We start from the raw sequence: 21,397 nt of genomic DNA on the forward strand, positions 1-21,397 counted from the left end.
AAAAATGTCCGACAGATGGCGCTTCATCTGATCAGAATAGCAACAATTAGCATAACAGGGTAAGACAAAGCAAAGATGATGTTCTTCACAGGAAATGCTCAATATATCCAGCATCATTCCTGAAAAATAGCTGTAGTCGAGGAATAATGTTGTGCACAGCACTGTAAAGCATATCCGGAGTTATGGTGAGGCATTGGCGTCGGATGTTGTCTTTCAGCATCCCTAGAGAAATCGGTCGATCACGATACACTTGCGACTTTAGGTAACACCAAAGCCAATAATCGCACGGACTGAGGTCTGGGGACCTGGGAGGCGAAGCATGACGAAAGTCGTGGCTGAGCACACGATCATCACCAAACGACGCGCGCAAGAGATCTTTCACGCGCCATCTGTCATTCCAAGCATGTGTGTCAATTTTTACCTCTGTGTCTACATTATTCCGTGGTTTATTAAGTTTTCAAATTTATACTGACTTTTTGATCACCCTGTACTTTCATTAACATGGAGATAAATATAAGCGCACTTACAGCGTTTGTCAGACAGGCCTAAAAGTCACAGTGTGGTGCTAGGAGTATAGCTCCAGAATACGACGAGTTTGTTTACGTTTTGGGGTTCGCTCTGTGAGGCGCAGTGCGGATCTTTAAGACGCCGCAGCGAGCCGGCCTCACCTTGTGCGCCGGGTGCTTCTCGCCGAGCTTCTGCTGCTGCTCGCAGATGGCGCACACCTCGCCGAGCAGCTCGTGCGGCTTGATGAAGAGCCGCGAGCTGAGCAGGAAGGCGAACAGGTACGCGCGGTCCGGGTAGTAGTCGGCCGTGGGCACCACGTGCTGGACCAGCGCGTCCAGCGAGCCCGACACCAGGTTCCCGCCGTCCCGGTACACCAGCGCCTGCAACACCGCGGCAAGCGTCTCAGTGAACATCTGTCAGAAGTGCACACTCAACACTGGAACTGTCACCGATATGTTGGTTGTGAACAACAGCTGCAGCAACCGCCACAGATGTTGCTGGTGAAGATCTACTAGAACTATTACCGATGTCAGAGGTGACCGTCATCTTCCGGAACAGTCATTCATGTCAGAGGTGAACATCAACAATGGTAACAATCAATGATGTGGCAGGTGTATACCAACTATGTGTAGTGGCACAAACGTCAGAGGTGAACATAAAGTACTGGAACTGTCACTGATGTCAGAAATGAACAAAGAAAGCTCGAACTTCTTTCATGTTGGAACTGAGCATAGACTTCGGAAACTCTCACTGAATGTGAAGGTAAACTGTTGTGTACATAGTTCCGCGTAGTCAGCGCGTACACAACTTTCCCACTAGAGCGCGCCCCGCTAAGCACAACAGCGCAGGCGCAGCGCTCGTCCGTCTCCGCACTACGAGATGGCGCTGCCATAGAGACGAACCAAATTCTGCTTCCGCCGATCCGCGTATTAATATGTAACACAGCCAATGAGACTGCTGCTAACGTAGAACCTTTTCTCCTCGCAGATCACACTCGCGCAGTGATACATGAACGCGCGAGGTATTATAACGGGTGTACAGACCTCCGATTAGTCAGTCTGCATTTGTCTGCACCAGTCTGTACAAGTCTGCATTTGTCTGTACCAGTCTACGGTCAAGTTGCAGTCTGCGCCTAATAAGATTACCATATTGCTGTACATAGCCATGAAGATAAATGTATAGACACTTTTGGCAAGTATCAGAGATATATGTGAGAATAAGATTAACGTACCAATACCAAAGGGCCGGCCGCGGTGGTCTCGCGGTTCTAGGCGCTCAATCCGGAACCGCGCGACTGCTACGGTCGCAGGTTCGAATTCTGCCTCGGGCATGGATGTGTGTGATGTCCTTAGGTTAGTTAGGTTTAAGTAGTTCTAAGTTCTAGGTGACTGATGACCACAGATGTTAACTCCCATAGTGCTCAGAGCCATTTGAACCAATACCAAAGGAACTTCAGATTGTCAATTGTAAATAGCATCCAGAACCAAGTTAAGTAATTTTTATGCTTGTTATAATTTTAATAAATGTGTGTGAAAATTAATCAAGTTCTGTTTAAAGTTGATCACCGTCAATCTGCTACTCTAAGCGTGCAAGTGGCATTTCTATCGTCTGACCTAACGGCAGAAGATACACACGCCACGATAAGACCACGAGACATATTGCTGACACTCGCCTACTTCGTTAGAGCGACAAGTCAAATAATCTGATGGTGTGTGTACTGAAGGTCTTACAGTACGCATACCACATAAACAATGAACACTGGAACTATCTCTGATGTCGGAGATGAAGACTGGAGCTATCACTGATGTCGCAGAGAAATATCGATTATTGAAACTGTCATTTAAGTGGGAGATGAACATCGACTATGGGGACTGTCATTGATATCGGAGGTGAACACCTAATACAGAAACTGTTATTGACATAAGAGATGCACTCCGAATACAGGTGCCCTCATTGATGTCAGAGATCGACAACGGCTATGGCAACTCACAGTGATGTTGCAACTGAACATCAAAGAATGGAACTATCATTAATATCACGGCCGACCATCGACTATAGAAGTAGTCACCGGTGTCGAAGGTGAAATTGACTATAGAACTATCATTGACGTGAATATCGACTATGAGCAATGTCGCTGATGTCAGAGGTGCACGTTGAACACTGGAACTGTCACTGATGTTGGAGGTGAACATCAGGCATCAGAACTGTGGAACTGTCATTGATGTTGGAGGTGAACATCAGGCATCAGAACTGTGGGACTGTCATCGATGTTGGAGGTGAACATCAGGTATCAGAACTGTGACTGGAACCGTCATTGATGTCGGAGGTGAACATCAGGCATCAGAACTGTGACTGGCGGGTGTGATGAAGATCGACAACAACTTTCATTGATGACAGAGGTGAAGAGTGAATAAGCTAAATGTCATTGGTGTCGTACTCACAGCTGCATCAAGTACAAACGATATGTTCCAGTAGAACCGTAAGCAGAAAACAGGACTTCCTTTGTATGGTGAAAAGTAATTTATATGTATTATTCAATTCTTTTTATTCCCTCTGTCTCTCGCCAGTTTCGTGCATAAACTAGGCATCTTCATAAATCAGAAGTCTTAAGCCGAGATACTTTACTTTAGGTTAGTGCTTCGAGATACCGACCTCCCTTTCGTTAACATTGCTATCATTTAGAACATATGTCTAGCAGTTACTTAAAAAAGAGGAGAGAGCGAGAGAGAAGTGATTTAAAGGTGTCAAAGGTCGTGTACACTTATTTCAAGTAGAGTATATGTGAGTATATATTCCGGCGACCAGCACGTAGAGAACTGAATTGTCTTGCTGGACGTAAGGAAAATCCAGCTGCATCAGGACAAGAATAGTCGCTAGACGGAAAAGGGTGAAAAAATAAATGATTCCTATAACTGTCTCGTATTTCAAAATTTAGGATAGCAGCAGCCAGCGTAGTGACGAAGCAGAGTTTGTAGTTTTACTTTTGTTCAAACTCTGTCTTCACACAACGGAAATCCCGAATGTACGACCCTGTTATCAGTAATTCAGAGTTGTCGCCGGGTCACTAGAATGCAGACAAATGTAGCGTTAGGACACGCGAAAATTAAATGTGCAGCGTTTCGTATTCCTTCTAGCAGCATGGGCAATTGTTATTAAAGTGAGATCATACTGCCTGGCTACATGACCTGGTAACAGCTGAGCGGCTAGTTTGCTGCCGAAAAACTGTCATTTTTTTTTTCTTTTTCACAATGAGGGGTTCTAGTCCACAGATTCGGCTAAATTTTTTCTTCACTTTCTGTAGTATAAAATGGCAGCGCGTACACCATCCCTTATTAGTCCCTTCCCGAATTCGTTCTTCATCAGCCACGTAGTAAGTTGTCCCGCGCCAGTTATTAGTGCTGAAGTTAAGTCGCTGTCGCAGTAACTCCGCCTCCCGGGCTGACTTTGAACCTGCAGCAGTCATTCACGCCGGCTACCTGAATGGATAATCGCCCGCCGTCTCGGCGGGGGAAAATTGCTTCCCGAAACTTGGGCCGTAACTCGGGGCGCGCAGTGCAGCTCAGCGCGCAAACCTCGCGGAAATTCGACTCTCGGAAGGTTTGGACGTGCGCGGAATCCACGCGCCGCGTATTAGATCGCCCCCACGTGGCGGCCATTCCTCTAGCGAGCGGGCCGTCTCCGCTCTCTCCTGTTGGATTTGTCGCTTCATTCCAACAGCCGAGGTGGAGGAGGAGAACAAGAAAGATAAAGGCTCCGTTCACGACTTGCGACGAAAGCCAATCATCACCTCGCAGTCTGCGCCGGCCCTGAACCTAGCTGAAGGCGGAGATGCAAGATACGTGCTCGCTCTGTCTCTAAGAGGGGTTCCCCAGCGGCTGCTCCACACTAGCAGATGTTTATCCCACGCTCCGTAACAGAAAAATGTTATAAATATCTTGATGCCGGCCCATACCACAGTACTTCATGTACGGTAACGATTTTTATTTATCTCGCACATTCTACAGCTACATCTGCATAAATATTTCGCAAGTCAACGTATATTTAATAATTTTTTCATAATACGGGGCCACAGTCATAATTTATTTCTTTAAAGTCAGTACCGCCATTTGACTGTTGTTTATTTGTAGTGTTACATTTACACTTACACGATCACGATTTCAGATTCAAAGTGCCATTATAGAGTGTTTTAAGTGTTATGTAGTGCCTAAGATGGCACACTCTCGTATTTAAAATGCACTACTAGACACATGCCCTTAGACAATGTGTCTAACAGTGTATTTTAAATACGAGAATATGCCATCTTAGGCACTATATGATACTTAAAACACTTGGTAATGCACTATTAGACACATGCCCTTAGACGATGTGTCTAACAATGGATTTTAAATACGAGAGTATGCAATCTTAGGCACTATATGACACTTAAAACACTTGGTAATGGCTCTTTGAAGCTGAAATCATGATAGTGTAAGTGCAAATGTAACACTGCAAATAAACAATAGTCAAATGGCGGTACTGACTTTAAAGAAATCAGCGTATATTGGCACTGGTTTCATAGCAAAAATACTACCAATTTCCGTGCCTACTTACCCCGCTTAATAGTTCTCGGTAGTCTCCCCGTGTTTTCTACCACATCCTAAATCCTAAATCCTCGATATCCACTGTCGGCCAACTACAAGAGAGACGTTGATGTTGCTAAGTCCAGCTGAAAACTGATGCCAACGGTGGCAACCGTCGTCCTATCCAAGTTCCCGTACCGTCCACGGCGCATGCGCCATCCATCACCAGCGCTGCCCACAAGACTGGGTTTGTGGCGACTGCCGTAGTAGGCACCGACGCCAACAGCGTATCGAATGAAAGAGTGCCTCTCCAGCACTCGGGGCGCATCAAAGTCCGTTGTGCTTTGATGCAAGACAATACAGGATTTCACTTCCCGCTAAGAGGAAAACCCTGGTCTGTAATAATCAAAAGTCTGCAAACAACTTTAACTGACTGCTAATAAACACTGTCCCAAAAACCAGAGGTAGCGGCAACTATCAGGTTCTCGTTAAATTCCATGCAGTGTTCCTTGTTTAAGTAATGAAGGAAACACTGTGGGACGTACGACGAAACGACGCATCCGTTAGGACAGAACGGCGAAATTTGTCGTCAATGGGCTGCGGCAGCAGGAGAGTCTGCAGCGCTTCTCCTGGGCTCTTGACCATTCGGTTGGAACCCAGACGACCGGAAAACTGTGACACAATTTCCGCTGATAAGAGCTGATCGCACGGTTCGAGTGCGGCGTAGTCACCACGAAGCAGTGGACCCAAGTTGCGAACGTGGTACTGTGCAAGCCGGTTGTGGTTCCATATTGTTGTGGGCTGTGTATACATAGAATGTTCCAGTCCAACTCAAAACCACCACTGACTGTAATCACTTATGTTCGGCAACTTGGAGACCATTTGGAGCCATTCGTAGACTACAGGTTGCCAGAAAACCATGTCATGTGACCGGGGTACAGTTGTTAGTTAAAGAACATTCTGGCCAGTTCGAGCGAACGATTTGGTTAGCCACATCACCCGACATTGTATCCCGTCGAACATTTATGGGACATAATCGAGAAGTCAGTTCGTGCACAACATCCTGCAACAGCGGAACTTTCGGAAGTATGGACGGCTATAGGGGCAGCATGGTTCAAACTTTCTGCAGAGCACTTGCAAGGACTTGCGTCCACGCCACACCGAGAGGTCTCCCATGACTTTTGTCACCTCCGTGTAAAAGCTAAAGTGCTCAACACTCAAAAAGTTATACGTCAAAAATATAACAACTTTATTGCTCGTAATATATTGCGCTATATGCCTCAGGCATGGATGTGTGTGATGTCCTTAGGTTAGTTAGGTTTAAGTAGTTCTAAGTTCTAGGGGACTGATGACCTCAGAAGTTAAGTCCCATAGTGCTCAGAGCCATTTGAACAATATGTTGCGTTCAGGACTTAGCCACCAAGCTGCACGAAGACATAAAGGTCATAAGAGGTTTACGTAACAACTTACGCTTGTAACCTGGTCGCCTACTTCAAACGCGACTTTATGTCGCAATTGTGGTGCATTTTTCAAAAGTCGAAACTCCTTAAAAATCTTCCAGTCTTAAAGGATAGCATTCCAGCATAAGGGACACAAGCCACAGCTCTACACTCCTCCCCCAGCAGCTCCGGTAATGGTCCTAACTCCACAGGCAGATGAATCTGCGTATCCGTTCTCTTTAAACACTGACGCCAAGTGTTCAAATACTTCAAATGGCTCTAAGCACTATGGGACTTAACACCTGAGGTCACCAGTCCCCTAGAATTAGAACTACTTAAATCTAACTAACCTAAGGACATCACACACATCCATGCCCGAGGCAGGATTCGAACCTACGACCGTAGCAGCAGCGCGGTTCCGACTGAAGCACCTAGAACCGCTCGGCCACAGCAGCCGCCGACGCCAAGTGTGCCAGCTCCTCTGGCTAGGATAGTCTTTGACTGTCATACAACATTGGCGCCGGTGTGTTCTACGGACGGCGCCACAGGCCATGTTTTGAGACAGCGCATGCGCCGTGTACGATGTAGACTAGCCAAAGAAACTGGTACAGCTGGCTAATATGGTGTAGGGCCCCCGCGACAGGTAGAAGTGTCACAACACGACGTGGCATGGACACTACTAACGTCTGAAGGAGTGCTAGATGCAAGTGATACCATCAATCCTGCAGGGATGTCCATAAGACTGCGAGGGAGTGGTGTACCTTACAAGGCATCCCAGACATGCTCAATAATGTTCATGTCTGGGGCGTTTGGTGGCCAGTGGAAGTGTTTAAACACAGAAGAGTGTTCCTGGAGACTCTCTGTAGCAATTGTGGACGTGTAGGGTGTTGCATTGTCCTTCTCGAATTGCCCAAGTCCGTCGGAATGCAAAATGGACATAAATGGCTGCAGGTGATCAGACAGGATGCCTAGGTACGTGTCACCTGTCAGAGGCGTATCAAGCGTCCCATATCGCTCCAAATGCACACGCCCCACATCATTACAGAACCTAAAACAGCTTGAACATGTAAGGGGTCCGTAGGCCCTTACTATAAGTTTGCACTCGGCACAGGTCGAGGGGGCAAACAATCGATAGTGTGTCGTGTTGCGAGAGCGAGTGTAGAGTTCAGTCTGTTCCCAGGTTGCGGGCCGAGCCGTGTGGAGGCCGGTTGCTGTGATGCAAAGTCTACCGACAAAGGGAGTGGCCATCGCCGCGGTTTAACCCCTTTGTGTTAGGATAATACGGGAAAGTGAAAAGGTATAATTACGAGAGTGATCAGTGATATTTCTGTGCCGATATCTGTGGTTTCGCGTCTACCGCGCCGTCATCATTTGGATTGCAGTGTTGGATTGCAGTGATTGAATTTGCGTGTGACGATTATGAATAACGAAGAAGCCTGTGCTGAGATTAGCCGTGATTAAATATGTATGACGAAGGCAGTGGCTGTCTCCTTTTTCTTGTGTTTTAGAGACGAATATAGGTTCTTGATTAATGAAGCTGTGTTGGCGTTCTTCTTGTCACCAGACATTTCATTATTACAGCATTTGAGAAGGACAAAATGGAATGTAACAACTCCGTAGCAGTCAAATCCGATTGCCAGCCCCATTAGGTACACGGTCACACTAATTAATATTTATTTGGGCTGCTATCAGATCCCGATCGAGCGGGATACATAAATCGGAGGTGTTACAAACAGTCCCCTGCTGACACACAGGGTCCATGGATTCATGAGGCTGTCTCCGTATCCGTACACGTACATCCGCACGATACAATTTGAAACGAGACTCGTTTGACCAGGTAACATGTGTGAAGTCATTAATATTCCAGTGTCGGTGCTGATGGCGAGGTGTAAAGCTTTGTGTCGTGTAGTCATCAAGGGTACAGTACACGAGTGGGCCTTCAGCTCCGAAAGCCCATATCGATAGTGTTTCTTGAATGGTTCGCAGGCTGACCCTTGTTGATAACCCACCACTGAAATCTGCAGCAATTTGCGGAAGGGTTGCTTTCTTGTCACGTTGAGGGATTCTCTTCAGTCGTCGTTGGTCTCGCTCTTGCAGGATCTTTCTCCGGCCGCCGCGATGTCCGAGATTTGATGTTTTACCGGATTCCTGATATTCACGATACAGTCGTGAAAAGATCGTACGGGAAAATCCCCACTTGATCGCTACGTCGGAGATGCTGTGTCCCATCGCTCGTGTGCAGACTATAACACTACCCTTCACTTAAACTCACTTAAATCTTGATAACCTGTCATTGTAGCAGTAGTAATCGATCTAACAAGTGTGCCAGACATTTGTTGTCTTATACAGGCGTTGCCGACCACAGCGCCGTATTCTGCCTGTTTACGTATTTCTGTGTTTGAATACGCACGCCCACACCAGTTTCTTTAGCGCTCCAGTGTATAAGACTACGGTTTCCAGTCTTCTGGCACTTCAACGGGACTCGGCATCGGCAGTGTCTCTCCTGGAGACGGCGGACAGATGGATCATCGAAATATCGAAGCACACCGATTTTAGGATCCGGCAGTAAACCCGAGGAGACTACCAGACATTTTCTTTTCCATTACATGCGCGCATGCACTGAACGAGGGAAAAGTGACTGCCTATATGCTTCTGTGCGCGCGGTAATCTCCCAAGACGCCTACGCGGGGTATACGTGGTAGCAGCACAACGTGCGCGCGCTCTTTCTCTCTCAGTTTCGTGGTAACTACGACTGCATCGTCTTTCTTCCGAGGATCCCCACTGAGTTCCCCGAGCACTTCTGTCACACTTTCATACGGGCTCTACCGACCTGTTACGATCTTCGCAGCGCGTCTCTGAATTCTTTCCATGCCTGCTGTCATGCCTGCTTTTAGGTTAGAGGGTCTTGTGAAAGTACGAACACGGCTTCAGTCTCAAAGGGTGCAGGAAAAACGCAGGACGAGGGCAGACCTGGCAACAATCGACAACGCAGATGTAAACTATCGTAGCTGTGCTGGTAAAGAACCAGAGCTCCAAGCGGTAACAGAACGCACTGAAGCTCAGAGCGCTGTAGGTACTGAAAGCTGGCTTAATCCCAAGTTTTTACTAAGGTTGCCTAGTTGATTTGTCGGAGACGACCAAATGGCGAAGTCATCGGTTCCGTGGGATGAGGGAAGAATGGAGAAGGAAATCGGCCGTGCAGTTTCAAAGGAATCATTCCGGCATTTGCCTGAAGCGGTTTACGAAAATCACGGAAAATCTAAATCAGGGTGAACGGACGCGGGTTTGAACCGTCGTCCTCCCGGATCGAGTCCAGTGTGCTGACCAATGCGCCACCTCGCTTGACTTTTACTAAGAACTTAAAATTGTTCAGAAAGGACAGATTAAATTCAGTTCGTGGTGATGCGTTTTTGCTGTTAGAGAAGTGGTTTGTCTCGTAGTGAAACTGAAATGGATACTTGCTGTGAACTAATGTGGGTGGATGCAGAGTCGGTTTAAGGCACAAGCGACACAATGTCAGAGGGGGCGTCAGGGCTGCCTCAGACGTAAGGTTTACATGTAGTATGTCCCAGATTTAGTAGCGGTCATTGTGAGAGGGAAGCGTAAGTCTACGATTTGTGTACAGTGTGCACGACAGTTAATACGAACAACTGGCCCTGGCGAACGTGAACAATAGAAAAGGAGGAGGGGTGACTGGGGGAGGGGGAGGGGGAAGGGAGAAGTGGGAGTAGGCGCACCAAATGATACGTCACTTGTATGGAAAAATATTCTCGAACCGGTGCTGGGTGGAGGTTAGACGCAAAATACTGGCAAGAAGAATGGATAACATGGCAAGACAGCTGCTAAAACATGAGACACTAACTTCTATGGTACTGGAGGGAGCTGCAGAGGGTAAAAACCGTAGAGGAAGACCGAGATAGGAAAACATGCAGCAGATAACTGGAGACTTAGAATGCAAGTGCTACTCCGCGATGAAGAGATTCGCACGAGAGAGGAATTCGTGGGAGTCCGCATCAAACGAGTCAGAAGATTGATGAAAAAAGGGTATACTTGAGAAGTGGAGTAAGTTAATAAATTGTTTGTTCTACCGCCCCGCCTCCCCGCCCCCTACGTAAATATAATTACTGTAAAGGTCAAGAAAAGTACGAGTCTTACTTCGAATAGATACCCTACTCATATAATTACAATTGATGGTGACTTACTTCATTCTACCGCCAATATCATGGCAAAAACATACGACTGCAAGCTGAAAAATATTGCCTCAGAATTTTTTACTCTGTTCTCGGTATTGGTCGAGGTATCACATGACGTGCACATTACTCGGTCCATCGACGCGCTTCGCTGACGCTAGTTCAACGCTCTGCCGCTGGAGGACTCCGAGTAACTCTAGAGTGTAACATTTCGGTGTGCAACGTAACTACATTGGTGGGTGAGATGCCGCGTGCTGTAATATAGTTTCTAACCGCAGAAGAGCAGAAGAGTTCGTCTACACATCGAAGAACTCTCTCCTTTAGCGTAACAATACCAGACATACACGGTCGCTGCGAGGTCTGCAACAATCGGACGCCTTGTGTTCACTGCGTTCGATCATCTTCCATACAGTCCCCAGCTGGCCCCAACTGGTTTTCATCTGTTTCCAAAACTTAAAGACCACTTTCGAGGACTTCACTTTGATAGTGATGCAGCGGTGCCAACAGAGGTGAGTCGTGGCTCTGTCAAACAATCTACAATGACGATATCAACAAACTGGTCTCTCGCTGGGAGAAATACATTCGTCGCCAGGGCGAGCATTTTGGTATAGATGCGTAGCATCAAGAATAAAGATGAATAATATTAATTAAGATATTCTATTCAAAACAGTGTCAAAAATTTAGTGATGAACATTACTCAAGAGCTGACAGAACGAAGATTTTCAAAACGACCTCTTTCGTACGTAATCTAAACATCCTTGAGAAGCAATATGAGCCAGCCACCTTCTTTCCCCGCGACTAGACTTACGCGGTGTTTATAACTTAAATCGTTGCAGGTGAATTTAGCGCTCTCGTCAGACTGAAGTTCCTCCGGAGCTGAATACACAAGTCGCTAAACGCTCTCACACTCAGCTCTCGCGCGAGCCGAATGTTCTGCACACGCCAGCCGACTCCACACAGCAGATGCTGGTACATCCCACATGAAATTACGCCACGCTCAAAAGACCACGCTAAAAGCCCGCATTTACAACAGGTTTCGCGACCACAAACGTTGAGTACCTCAGTGAGAACCACATTGTTGTTTGTTCAGCTTAAAATCACTTTCAACGGTAAATGTTTTCGCGTGTACCCGCTGCGTCGTTTTTATCCCTGTTGAGAATCACTTTGGGGAAAATAAAGGGAGCTCTTTGACGTGGTTTGTGGATGGCAGTGTACGAAGTAAACTATTCGTGTGTCTGCCTTGTGGTTTCTCTTCCATGGGCTAATGTCAACCATCAAAAGAGAGACTTTATCATTTATTAACATCGTGCTGCTGAAAACACTCCAACATTTACAGAACTTAAAGTTATTCGATTCATTTTACAGTTTGAGGCGAAAAGCTCATCTATACATTTCTTCCAGAAATGTGTGCGAATAATAACGCACAGTAAACACATAATTAATACAGCCAGAACAATGGCGAGTTGCTCAAACTGACCACGCTTTCAACAGGAAGATAATAATAAAAAAATCCATCACTAACAAGGGAATTTTTCGAGCTCTAAAGGCGAAATAAAACAGAATAAAAATGATTTTACACTATGGACATGTCCGTTATATTCATCAACGTACTTTGTCTGTACAACTCCACATTTATATGCAGTCCATGTTTAAATGTTAACGAATCAAATTGGTAGGTCATAGAATAACCTTCGTAAATCCAGAATGAGATTTTCACTCTGCAGCGGAGTGTGCGCTGATATGAAACTTCCTGGCAGATTAAAACTGTGTGCCGGACCGAGACTCGAACTCGGGACCTTTACCTTTCGCGGGCAAGTGCTCTACCTTCTTTCAGGAGTGCTAGTTCTGCAAGGTTCGCAGGAGAGCTTCTGTTAAGTTTGGAAGGTAGGAGACGAGATACTGGCAGAAGTAAAGCTGTGAGTACGGGGCGTGAGTGGCGCTTGGGTAGCTCAGTTGGTAGAGCACTTGCTCGCGAAAGGTAAAGGTCCCAGGTTCGCGTCGCGGTCCTAAAGGCAATTTCAGTCTGCCAGGAAGTTTCCGATCACTTCCACACACTCTGCTGCAGAGAGAAAATTCATTCTTGTCTTCGCCTTGTCAAGAGATAAATCACAGAATTCGCACGAAATGATTAAGGAAATCGCAGTTAAGACGGCGAAAAAAAAAAAAAACCGAAATCCATTTCTTCCAGATACAATCCCACAGAAAAATAAGGCTTCTGATAAAATGAATTAAATGCGTGTGTAACAGCGAAAAACGACAGTTGTAAAAGATATTAGGGTTTTAGATTTGTCAGAAACAAAGAAAGCACAATAACAGCACAAGAATGTATGTTAGGTAGTAAAGAACTAACATAAATAATTGACAGTGTCATGCAAGAATGAAAGTGCTGAAACATGTTTGGATAAAACGATCTAATGAAACGGCGCATTTTTTCTCCTTATTTTTCTTAGCAGCCACGGAAATAAAGAAGAGCCACATTATCCAAAAGATGATATCACCAGGCACGTAACGAATGTCAGACTCTGCTCCGGCCGCACGAACACTTGACTGACCGAAACGGGCGCCGCAGCTGTAGCCGCCAAGTACAGTGGGGTACAGTTTTCGTGCTGCGCAATCGGTGCGCAGGGTAGCCACTAATTCCGAACAAGATTTAGCGGTACAGCCAGCTGCGGCCTCTTCAGCGTTTACTGAATAGCGTGGCGCAGGCTTTTGTTTCTCTATTGGCCAACAGCGGTAGGGGATTACTGTTTGAGAGAGATGACGTCAGCGCTTACTGGCTACCCGCATGCGAACACCGGCTATCGATCCCAACTTCGGATCGCATAAAATAGCGTAGTCCGTTCTGTAGCATCATATTACGTTTCTGACATTTCGAACACAGCTGTACGTGCCGTAATGAAGCTACAACAGTGGAAGCTTTATACAAACTGTTCCCAATCGCCGACAGGCAATAATTAGTCAGTCAAAAAGCTGAAAGATGTATTTTTGACGCTGTTTCATGTAATATCTCTACAAACGAATTGCTTCTTGTCTACTATTCGAGAGAATTGTATTAAAATCAGCATATCCCACGCAATAAAGATGGTTTGTTCCATCGATAAATTTGCCAGTAACTGTACATTCTTTTTGTCATTTTCTAGTAATTTTGCCATAACTAAGTTGAGCAGTAGAGAGAATAAGGCATGGCCCCTAGCAATATCTGTCGCGATCAGTGAATGGATATGTGCGGTAAAAATTAGTTTCATCATTTGTAAATTACCTACGGCAGTTATCATTCTTGAGCAAATGTAGCTGAACTAAGGCGCTATATTAATTAGGGCGTGGGTTTACCAGTTAAGGTCGTGACAGACTTGTGGCTTAAAACAGTTCTTGTATTTCATTATGTGAGTGAACTATGGCACAGCTTGTGGTGTTCTGTAACAATTACTGAATTGTATGTATTGAGACTGGCCGTAATTTAATAAAAATTCATTCATCTTGAACCATCTGTAGATGCTTCAAGATATTTCACTAGGTGTCTTTTCAGTAAGAGAGCTAGCATTAGCTTTAATTTCCATATTTGTATCGTCAGCAGGAGAACAAAATTCTAAAAAACAAGGTGTAGCTAATTTTAATTGCTTCAGAGCTAACAGAATGCGTCCAACACACAGCCTCGTCTGATTGTTGTAAACATTGACTAATTGTAACTATGCAGTTTACATGGATCTCATAAGCACTGTTCTGGGTCTTGCAGGTAAGGAAAGAACAATGGAGTCATTGTGTTGGAGGCTTTACGAGAAGTTCCCCTTCGCCGACTCGAAATAATAATATACTGTCGTGTGACTAGGGCCTCCCTTCGGGTAGACCATTCGCCGGATGCAAATCTTTCGATTTGACGCCACTTCGGCGACTTGCGCGTCGATGGGGATGAAGTGATGACGATTAGGACAACACAACAACCAGTCCCTGAGAGGAGAAAATCTCCGACCCAGCCGGGAATCGAACCCGGGCCCTTAAGATTGACAGTCCGTCGCGCTGACCACTTTTTTTTTCTACCACTTTTTTTTTGTTTTTTTTAGACGCTACCCTTTTTTTTTTTGCTCTGTCCATTTTTTTTCTACCCCCTTTTTTTAAATAAAATGGAACTAAAAAAAACAAGTGCCACCGCCACTTTTCATCCTGTAACAAAGGAAAAAAAAAATCTGGGCCACTTCAGGCGTTGGCTCCTGACTAAACCTACCCCAGAGAGCTGCCTATATACCAGGGGAAATATGGGAAATCAAGGTTAGGGCTATCCTTACAAACAAAACAAAATCTTCCTTTTTCTGAATTTTATTTTAATTTTTTTTTGTTTTATATTTATTTATTTATTTTATTTTATTTATTTATTTTTTTTTTTTTTTTTTGTGTAATTGATCAGAGGCCTTCAGCGCCCCGCTGGTAATATGTTGAGTCACGTCTTCTCGAAATTGATGTGTTCCGTTCAATTGTTCAGAAATGTTCATTGGTTCAAGCAGGAAACCTTCTCCTCTCTTGGCTTAACACATTCCAGCTGCGAGGCGGCTCGTGGAAAGCACTCCCAAGGAAGTTCGAGAAAAATTGTCTGTATTTTGGGTGACGGACAACGACATAATGACGGTCATTGAGGTATGTCCAAAAATCGGGTACAGAGTCGACAGTTTGTCCAAATAAGGAGTGAATGGCATGTCCGCGAATCCAATTCACAGCATTGGTCTTTGTCCGAGGAAAATAGTCACGTTCCAGAAATAATAATGAAAGGGGAGTAATCCGATCCGGAATGTCCCGCGTTAGAAAAGCCACAATACGTCGAACCAAGTGCCAAACCTCCGCCGCCGATCCGCAAACAAACCGATGTTCATCATTGTCTGGCACTCCACACGTGGAGCATAGAGGTGATTGGGCGAGGTGGATACGATGAAGGCGAAATTGGTTGATTTGCTTACCATCGACAGTTATGTACCAGACAGATTGAACATTCGTGTCAAGGTAACAGGCGAACACCGCGCGCCATACATGACGCCAGTCAACCTGTGGGAACTTTATTTCAATCGGGTTAGGAGGACGACCTAATTGGAGGACATTGTATACTGCCTTTGTCTTGAGTAAAAGCTGTCTTGGTAAGGTGAGGCGTAGATAACTGAGTTCCAGAAAGAAGTACCGTATATAATGGAACTGGGCCGGAACAGCCGCGATCATCACTGGGGCTGACAGTGAGACCGGCGAGTATGCCGACAGGAGGAGACCAGTGAGGCTCGTTGGGCAACGTGTCCATACCGTCATCTGGGAGCTGACAAATAGGGCGCGAGCTCTATCCGGCACGTGAAACAGACCTATCCCACCTCGTTCACGGGGAAGAGTAAGGGTCGCATAGTTAACTTGGAACAAAATCCCAGAGCTGACGAAAGATGCCATCGCTGCCAACATGCGACGTGCCACAGTAAGCGGGAAAAGTAGAACTTGCGCTACATGGGGAACTCGGGATGCGATATATGTATTGACATATCGAGCTCGTTGGAGAATATCTAGGGATCGAAGGCGATGGTCCATAAGACCTGCTCTGATCATTAAAAGGAGGCGTCGGCAGTTGATGGTGGCTGAACGCCGGAGATCAGATGAAAAATCTATTCCCAAACAACGAATGGTATCAACGGTGGTGAGAGGTGTAACGCACTCCACGGGAAGTCCCGTGCCAATGAACATAACTTGTGACTTACGTACGTTTAAAGAGCTACCCGACGCCTCACCATAAGTCGCTACCCACGTCAAAACAGCTCGAACTTCGTCGGCAGTACGTAAACAGATGACGACATCGTCAGCATAGGCCGTGCAACAGAATCGGTAGCGATCTATGGACAACCCTACGAAACGTTGTCTTAGTCCACATAGCAAGGATTCCAAGGAAAAGACGTACAAAATTTCTGATAGAGGGCAACCTTGACGTACGGATCGACCTATTATTATCGGTGGAGTGAGTCTGCCATTGTACATAATCCTGGATGAGGCACCCCGCAGAAGGCGCATCACTACCGTGATAACGGCGACCGGGAAACCCATATGGTGGAGAACGGCCGTAAGGAACGAATGGTCAACCCTATCAAAAGCTTGACTAAAGTCCAAAGACGCAAGTGCCCCAGAGAGGCGTTGTGTCTGGGTAACGGCGATCATATCCCTGTAGCGGCATAAAGCCGTGCGAATATTGTTGTCGCCTCCCAAAGATGCTTGGTCTGGCGACACAACATAGCGGGCAACGTTTTTAAGTCGTGCTGCCAAAAGGCGAGTGAAGATTTTCATATCACTGTTAAGGAGGGTGAGGGGCCGATAATAACTGATATTGTTGCTACCGTGCGGTTTATGTACAGGAATAATAATTCCTTCCATGAAAGCGTCCGGCACAGGTACTTGCGGAGACATCAGTTCCCGACAGATGGAGGTGAAGGTGGACTCTAACAAATCACGGAAGGTGCGATAAAATCCGAGGGGAAGACCGTCGGATCCTGGGGAGCGATTGATGGTCCCCGCCCGGATCGCATCGCGGACTTCCTCATCAGTCACCTCCGACATCAATTCAATCGCCGCATCTCCTGGGATACCACCGAAGTTGAGCTGTGAGACTTCCTCGATCAACTCTGGGGAATGTGGAACTGCGGCGTAGAGCTGCCGGTAGTGGGCGTGAAGCACATTCCCTATGGCAGATTGGGTTACGTAGCGACGCCCGTCTTGATCCGTTAGGAAGTGAATCAATTTTCGGCGTCGATTTTGTCGTTCTTGGACGATATGGTACATCGACGGATGTTCATGAGGCATGCGATCAGCAGTACGAGATCGTACTATCGCCCCTTCCAAATGCCGTCGCATGAGATTGGAGATTTGGGCCTTAGCTTGGTTCATCCTTGTCTGGCGCTCAGGGGAGGCTGGCATCGTGGAGCATTCTCGTAGGATCCTGTAGTAAAAGTCCATAGTGCTCTTCCTCCAGGCGACAACATCTTTGCCATACAGGATTAAAGTTTTTCGAAGAGCAGGTTTTGCACACTGGATCCACCAGGATATGGTAGACGGATACGTGGGTCGGCGTCTATTACATGTGATCCAAGTGTCTTCTATTAGAAGTCGACAGTCAGGTGAATTAAGAAGTCCCGTGTTCAGTTTCCATAAACCACGTCCGTGCCATACTGCCTGTCTTGTGAGAACAACATCACAGAAGTAAGCCTCATGGTCTGAGAAAGCAACAGGCCAGATTTCAGCCTGTCGAGTGTGTTGAATTAGGGATCGCGAGATGTAGATGCGATCCAGTCGGCTAGAGGAGTGCGCAGTGTGGTACGTAAAGCCCAAAAGATCACCGTGAACATGTCTCCACGTGTCGACAAATTGTAGCCGCGTGACGACTGTTTCCAGAGCGGCGCATGGTGAGTGACGCGGCAGTTGATCCTGAGGTCGCTGGGTGCAGTTGAAGTCTCCACCCATGATCCAGTCATCGTGTGGTCCCATAAAAAGGGGTGTGACTTCATTCGCGAAGAAGGCATTGCGTTCACGACGGTAGCTGGAGCCCGACGGCGCGTAAATATTGATGATGCGTACACCAAAGAGAGTAAGGGCCATACCTCTGCCGCTGGGGAGGTATAGGACATCTTCGGCAGGAAGACCTTCGCGTAAGATGATGGCAACACCACTACCGGTGTCCGAAGCGGGAGAAAGATGCACCGTGAAGCCATGTGGTGGTGAAAAATCGGCGACATGCACTTCCTGAAAAAGCGCAATATCTATGTCCGCATCATAAATCATATCGCGGAGCAGCGCTAGTTTGTGGGGCGCACGAATGGTCGCGAGGTTAATCGTTGCGACACGATAATGCTGGTGTTGGAGTCCCACAGGCGCAGGCGGGGCTTCTTCTTCAGGAGCGAGAGGTCGTCGATCTTGCCGGTCCGCTGAAGAGGCTGCTATTGTGGAGAGTTTGCGGGCGCGGGCGCAACCGATGGAGGTGCCCCATCATCAGCAGCGTCCACCCCAGTCCCTCCGATCTCCACGTCGTCTGCCCAGGAGACTGATGCTGCGGTAGGGCAACGGCTGTGCACGTCATCCACGTGGAGAGGAGACGTAGTTTTCGTCTCATCGGATAGGCTCTCTTTAACGTCGACCTGTGGGGGCGACGGCGTCAGTAATGAGGGGTGTTCGTTGCCAGTGGTCGCCTGTGGCGGGTCTGTCGCATCAGCCTTTCGGTCATCAAAGATCGGTTTGTCGTCCATCTTCGGGTCTGCATCCCCGGTATCCATCCGTAGAATGGATTCATCAGGGGGTGTACGGCTACGTTTCTTTCTCTTTCGTGTCGACCCTTGTTTTCGAACAAGTCGTTCAGAGTCCGATGGCGGGTGGCTTTCGTCTGACTCCGGACCAGTCTGAAGGAAAGCAGAAGTAGGTATCACTCCCGGATCAACGTCCATCTCAGTAGCATTTTCAGTCACAGTGCTGCGATGATTCGGCAGGTTAGGATCTGGCGTCTGGGGCACCTCAGAAGGAATCTCAGGAGCGGTTGTATCTACCTGATCAGACGACGTCAACGGAGCAGGAAGACTCTGTGTAGACGTGCTACCTTCCTGGGCAACCTTGGCGTATGTGACAGGGATCTGAGTCATCACCGCTGGGGACGCTTCCTCGCCGACCGGCGTCTGGATCAGGCGGCGTCGCATGCAGGCGGATCTGACGTGGCCTTCTTGTCCACAACCCGCACATGTTCGGGGTTGGCCGTCGTACATGACAATGGCTCGCACCCCGCCAATGGTCAGGTATGATGGAATATGTTTTTTCAGTTCAATTTTGACCTGACGCACACCATTAAGGACATGGTAGGTCGTGAAGGTTTGCCATTTTTCCTCTACGTAACCGATGACGTTACCGTATGGTTGTAACGCAGAGACAACTTCGTCCTTCGGCACTTCAAAAGGTAGTTCAAACACCCTAATCGTGCGTTGACCGTACTCTGCGAGTTCAAGTGTTACAGCTCCGACGTGACCATCAGAGTATTTGAACTTAAGTCCATTGGCATGGCGGCGAATAACATCTTCACACACCTCGGTGTTTGTCATTTTAATATGAACGACACTACTCGTGATCGAAAAATGGATTCCGACAACGTGGTTAGGATCTAAACGAACTTCTTCACGTATGAACGTTTCAACTTCATGTGCACGAGGTCGCGCATGTTCAGCTGGGAAGGAAACTTTAAGGGTCGCACGGCGGTAAGCGCTCGACATGTTGTTCACAGTGGACGGACGCAAGCCTGAAAGCTACGACGCGGAAGTAAACAACGCCTGCAGCGGAGCACTGGCCGGCGCGCGGGGCCGTCCGCACGCTGCCACGGCTGAGAGCCGACTGACCACTCAGCTACCGAGAGCGGACGACTCGAAATATTAACAGTCCAGCAAGCACGCGTGATGACGTATTTTTGCATTCGAGAACTACAGACGAGATACAGACATGATAACTTGTCTTCGCTGTTCAAGAGGGTATCCGATGTAGCTGCTGAAACGTCAGAGGTACCGTAAGACATGCGGTTGTGACCTTCCGAGTTTGCACTGAGGTCACAAGTGTCATGGGATACCTCCTAATACGGGTCGGACCAGCCTTTGCCCGGCGGAGTGCAGCACCTCGCCAGGTTTTAAATTGTAAGACATTTCGAGGGGCAGATGTGGACTCTGACCACAATCTATTACTTATGAACTATACATTAAAACTGAAGAAACTGCAAAAAGGTGGGAATTTAAGGAGATGGGACCTGGATAAATTGAAAAAACCACAGGTTGTACAGAGTTTCAGGGAGAGCATAAGGGAACAATTGGCAGGAATGGGGAAAGACATACAGTAGAAGAAGAATGGGTAGCTTTGAGGGATGAAGTAGTGAAGGCAGCAGAGGATCAAGTAGGTAAAAAGACGAGGGCTAGTAGAAATTCTTGGGTAACAGAAGAGATACTGAATTTAATTGATGAAAAGAGAAAATACAAAAATGCAGTAAGTGAAGCAGGCAAAAAGGAATACAAACGTCTCAAAAATAGGATCGACAGGAAGTGCAAAATGGCTAAGCAGACATGGCTAGAGGACAAATGTAAGGATGTAGAGGCTGATCTCACTGGGGGTAAGATAGATACTGCCTACAGGAAAATTAAAGAGACCTTTGGAGAAAAGAGAACCACTTGTATGAATGTCAAGAGCTCAGATGGAAACCCAGTTCTAAGCAAAGAAGGGAAAGCAGAAAGGCGGAAGGAGTATGTAGAGGGTCTATACAATGGTGATGTACTTGAGGACAATATTATGGAAATGGAAGATGATATAGGTGAAGATGAAATTGGAGATATGATTCTGCGTGAAGAGTTTGACAGAGTACTGAAAGACCTGAGTCGAAACAAGACCCTGGGAGCAGACAACATTCCCTTAGAACTACTGAACAGCCTTGGGAGAGCCAGTCCTGACAATACCATCTAGTGTACAAGATGTATGAGACAGGTGAAATACCCTCAGACTTCAAGAAGAATGTAGTAATTCCAATTCCAAAGAAAGCGGGTATTGACAGATGTGAAAATTACCGAAATATCAGTTTAATAAGTCACTACTGCAAAATACTAACGCGAATTCTTTACAGACGAATGGAAAAACTAGTAGAAGCCGACCTCGGGGAATATCAGTTTGGATTCCGTAAAAATATTGGAACACGTGA

At 46.8% G+C, this 21,397-nt stretch overlaps 1 protein-coding gene across 1 annotated transcript in view; it reads right to left on the reverse strand.

Annotated features, from left to right (window-relative positions):
• Positions 1–21,397, reverse strand: part of LOC124598897 (ras-GEF domain-containing family member 1B-like) — a 495,556-nt gene that overhangs the window by 301,618 nt on the left and 172,541 nt on the right. The window contains exon 3 of the mRNA XM_047136034.1: positions 669–887. Coding sequence (XP_046991990.1) covers positions 669–887 — 219 coding nt within the window. The remainder of the gene's footprint in view (positions 1–668; positions 888–21,397) is intronic.

Source organism: Schistocerca americana, chromosome 1 (assembly GCF_021461395.2).
Source record: "Schistocerca americana isolate TAMUIC-IGC-003095 chromosome 1, iqSchAmer2.1, whole genome shotgun sequence".
Lineage (NCBI taxonomy): Eukaryota > Metazoa > Arthropoda > Insecta > Orthoptera > Acrididae > Schistocerca > Schistocerca americana.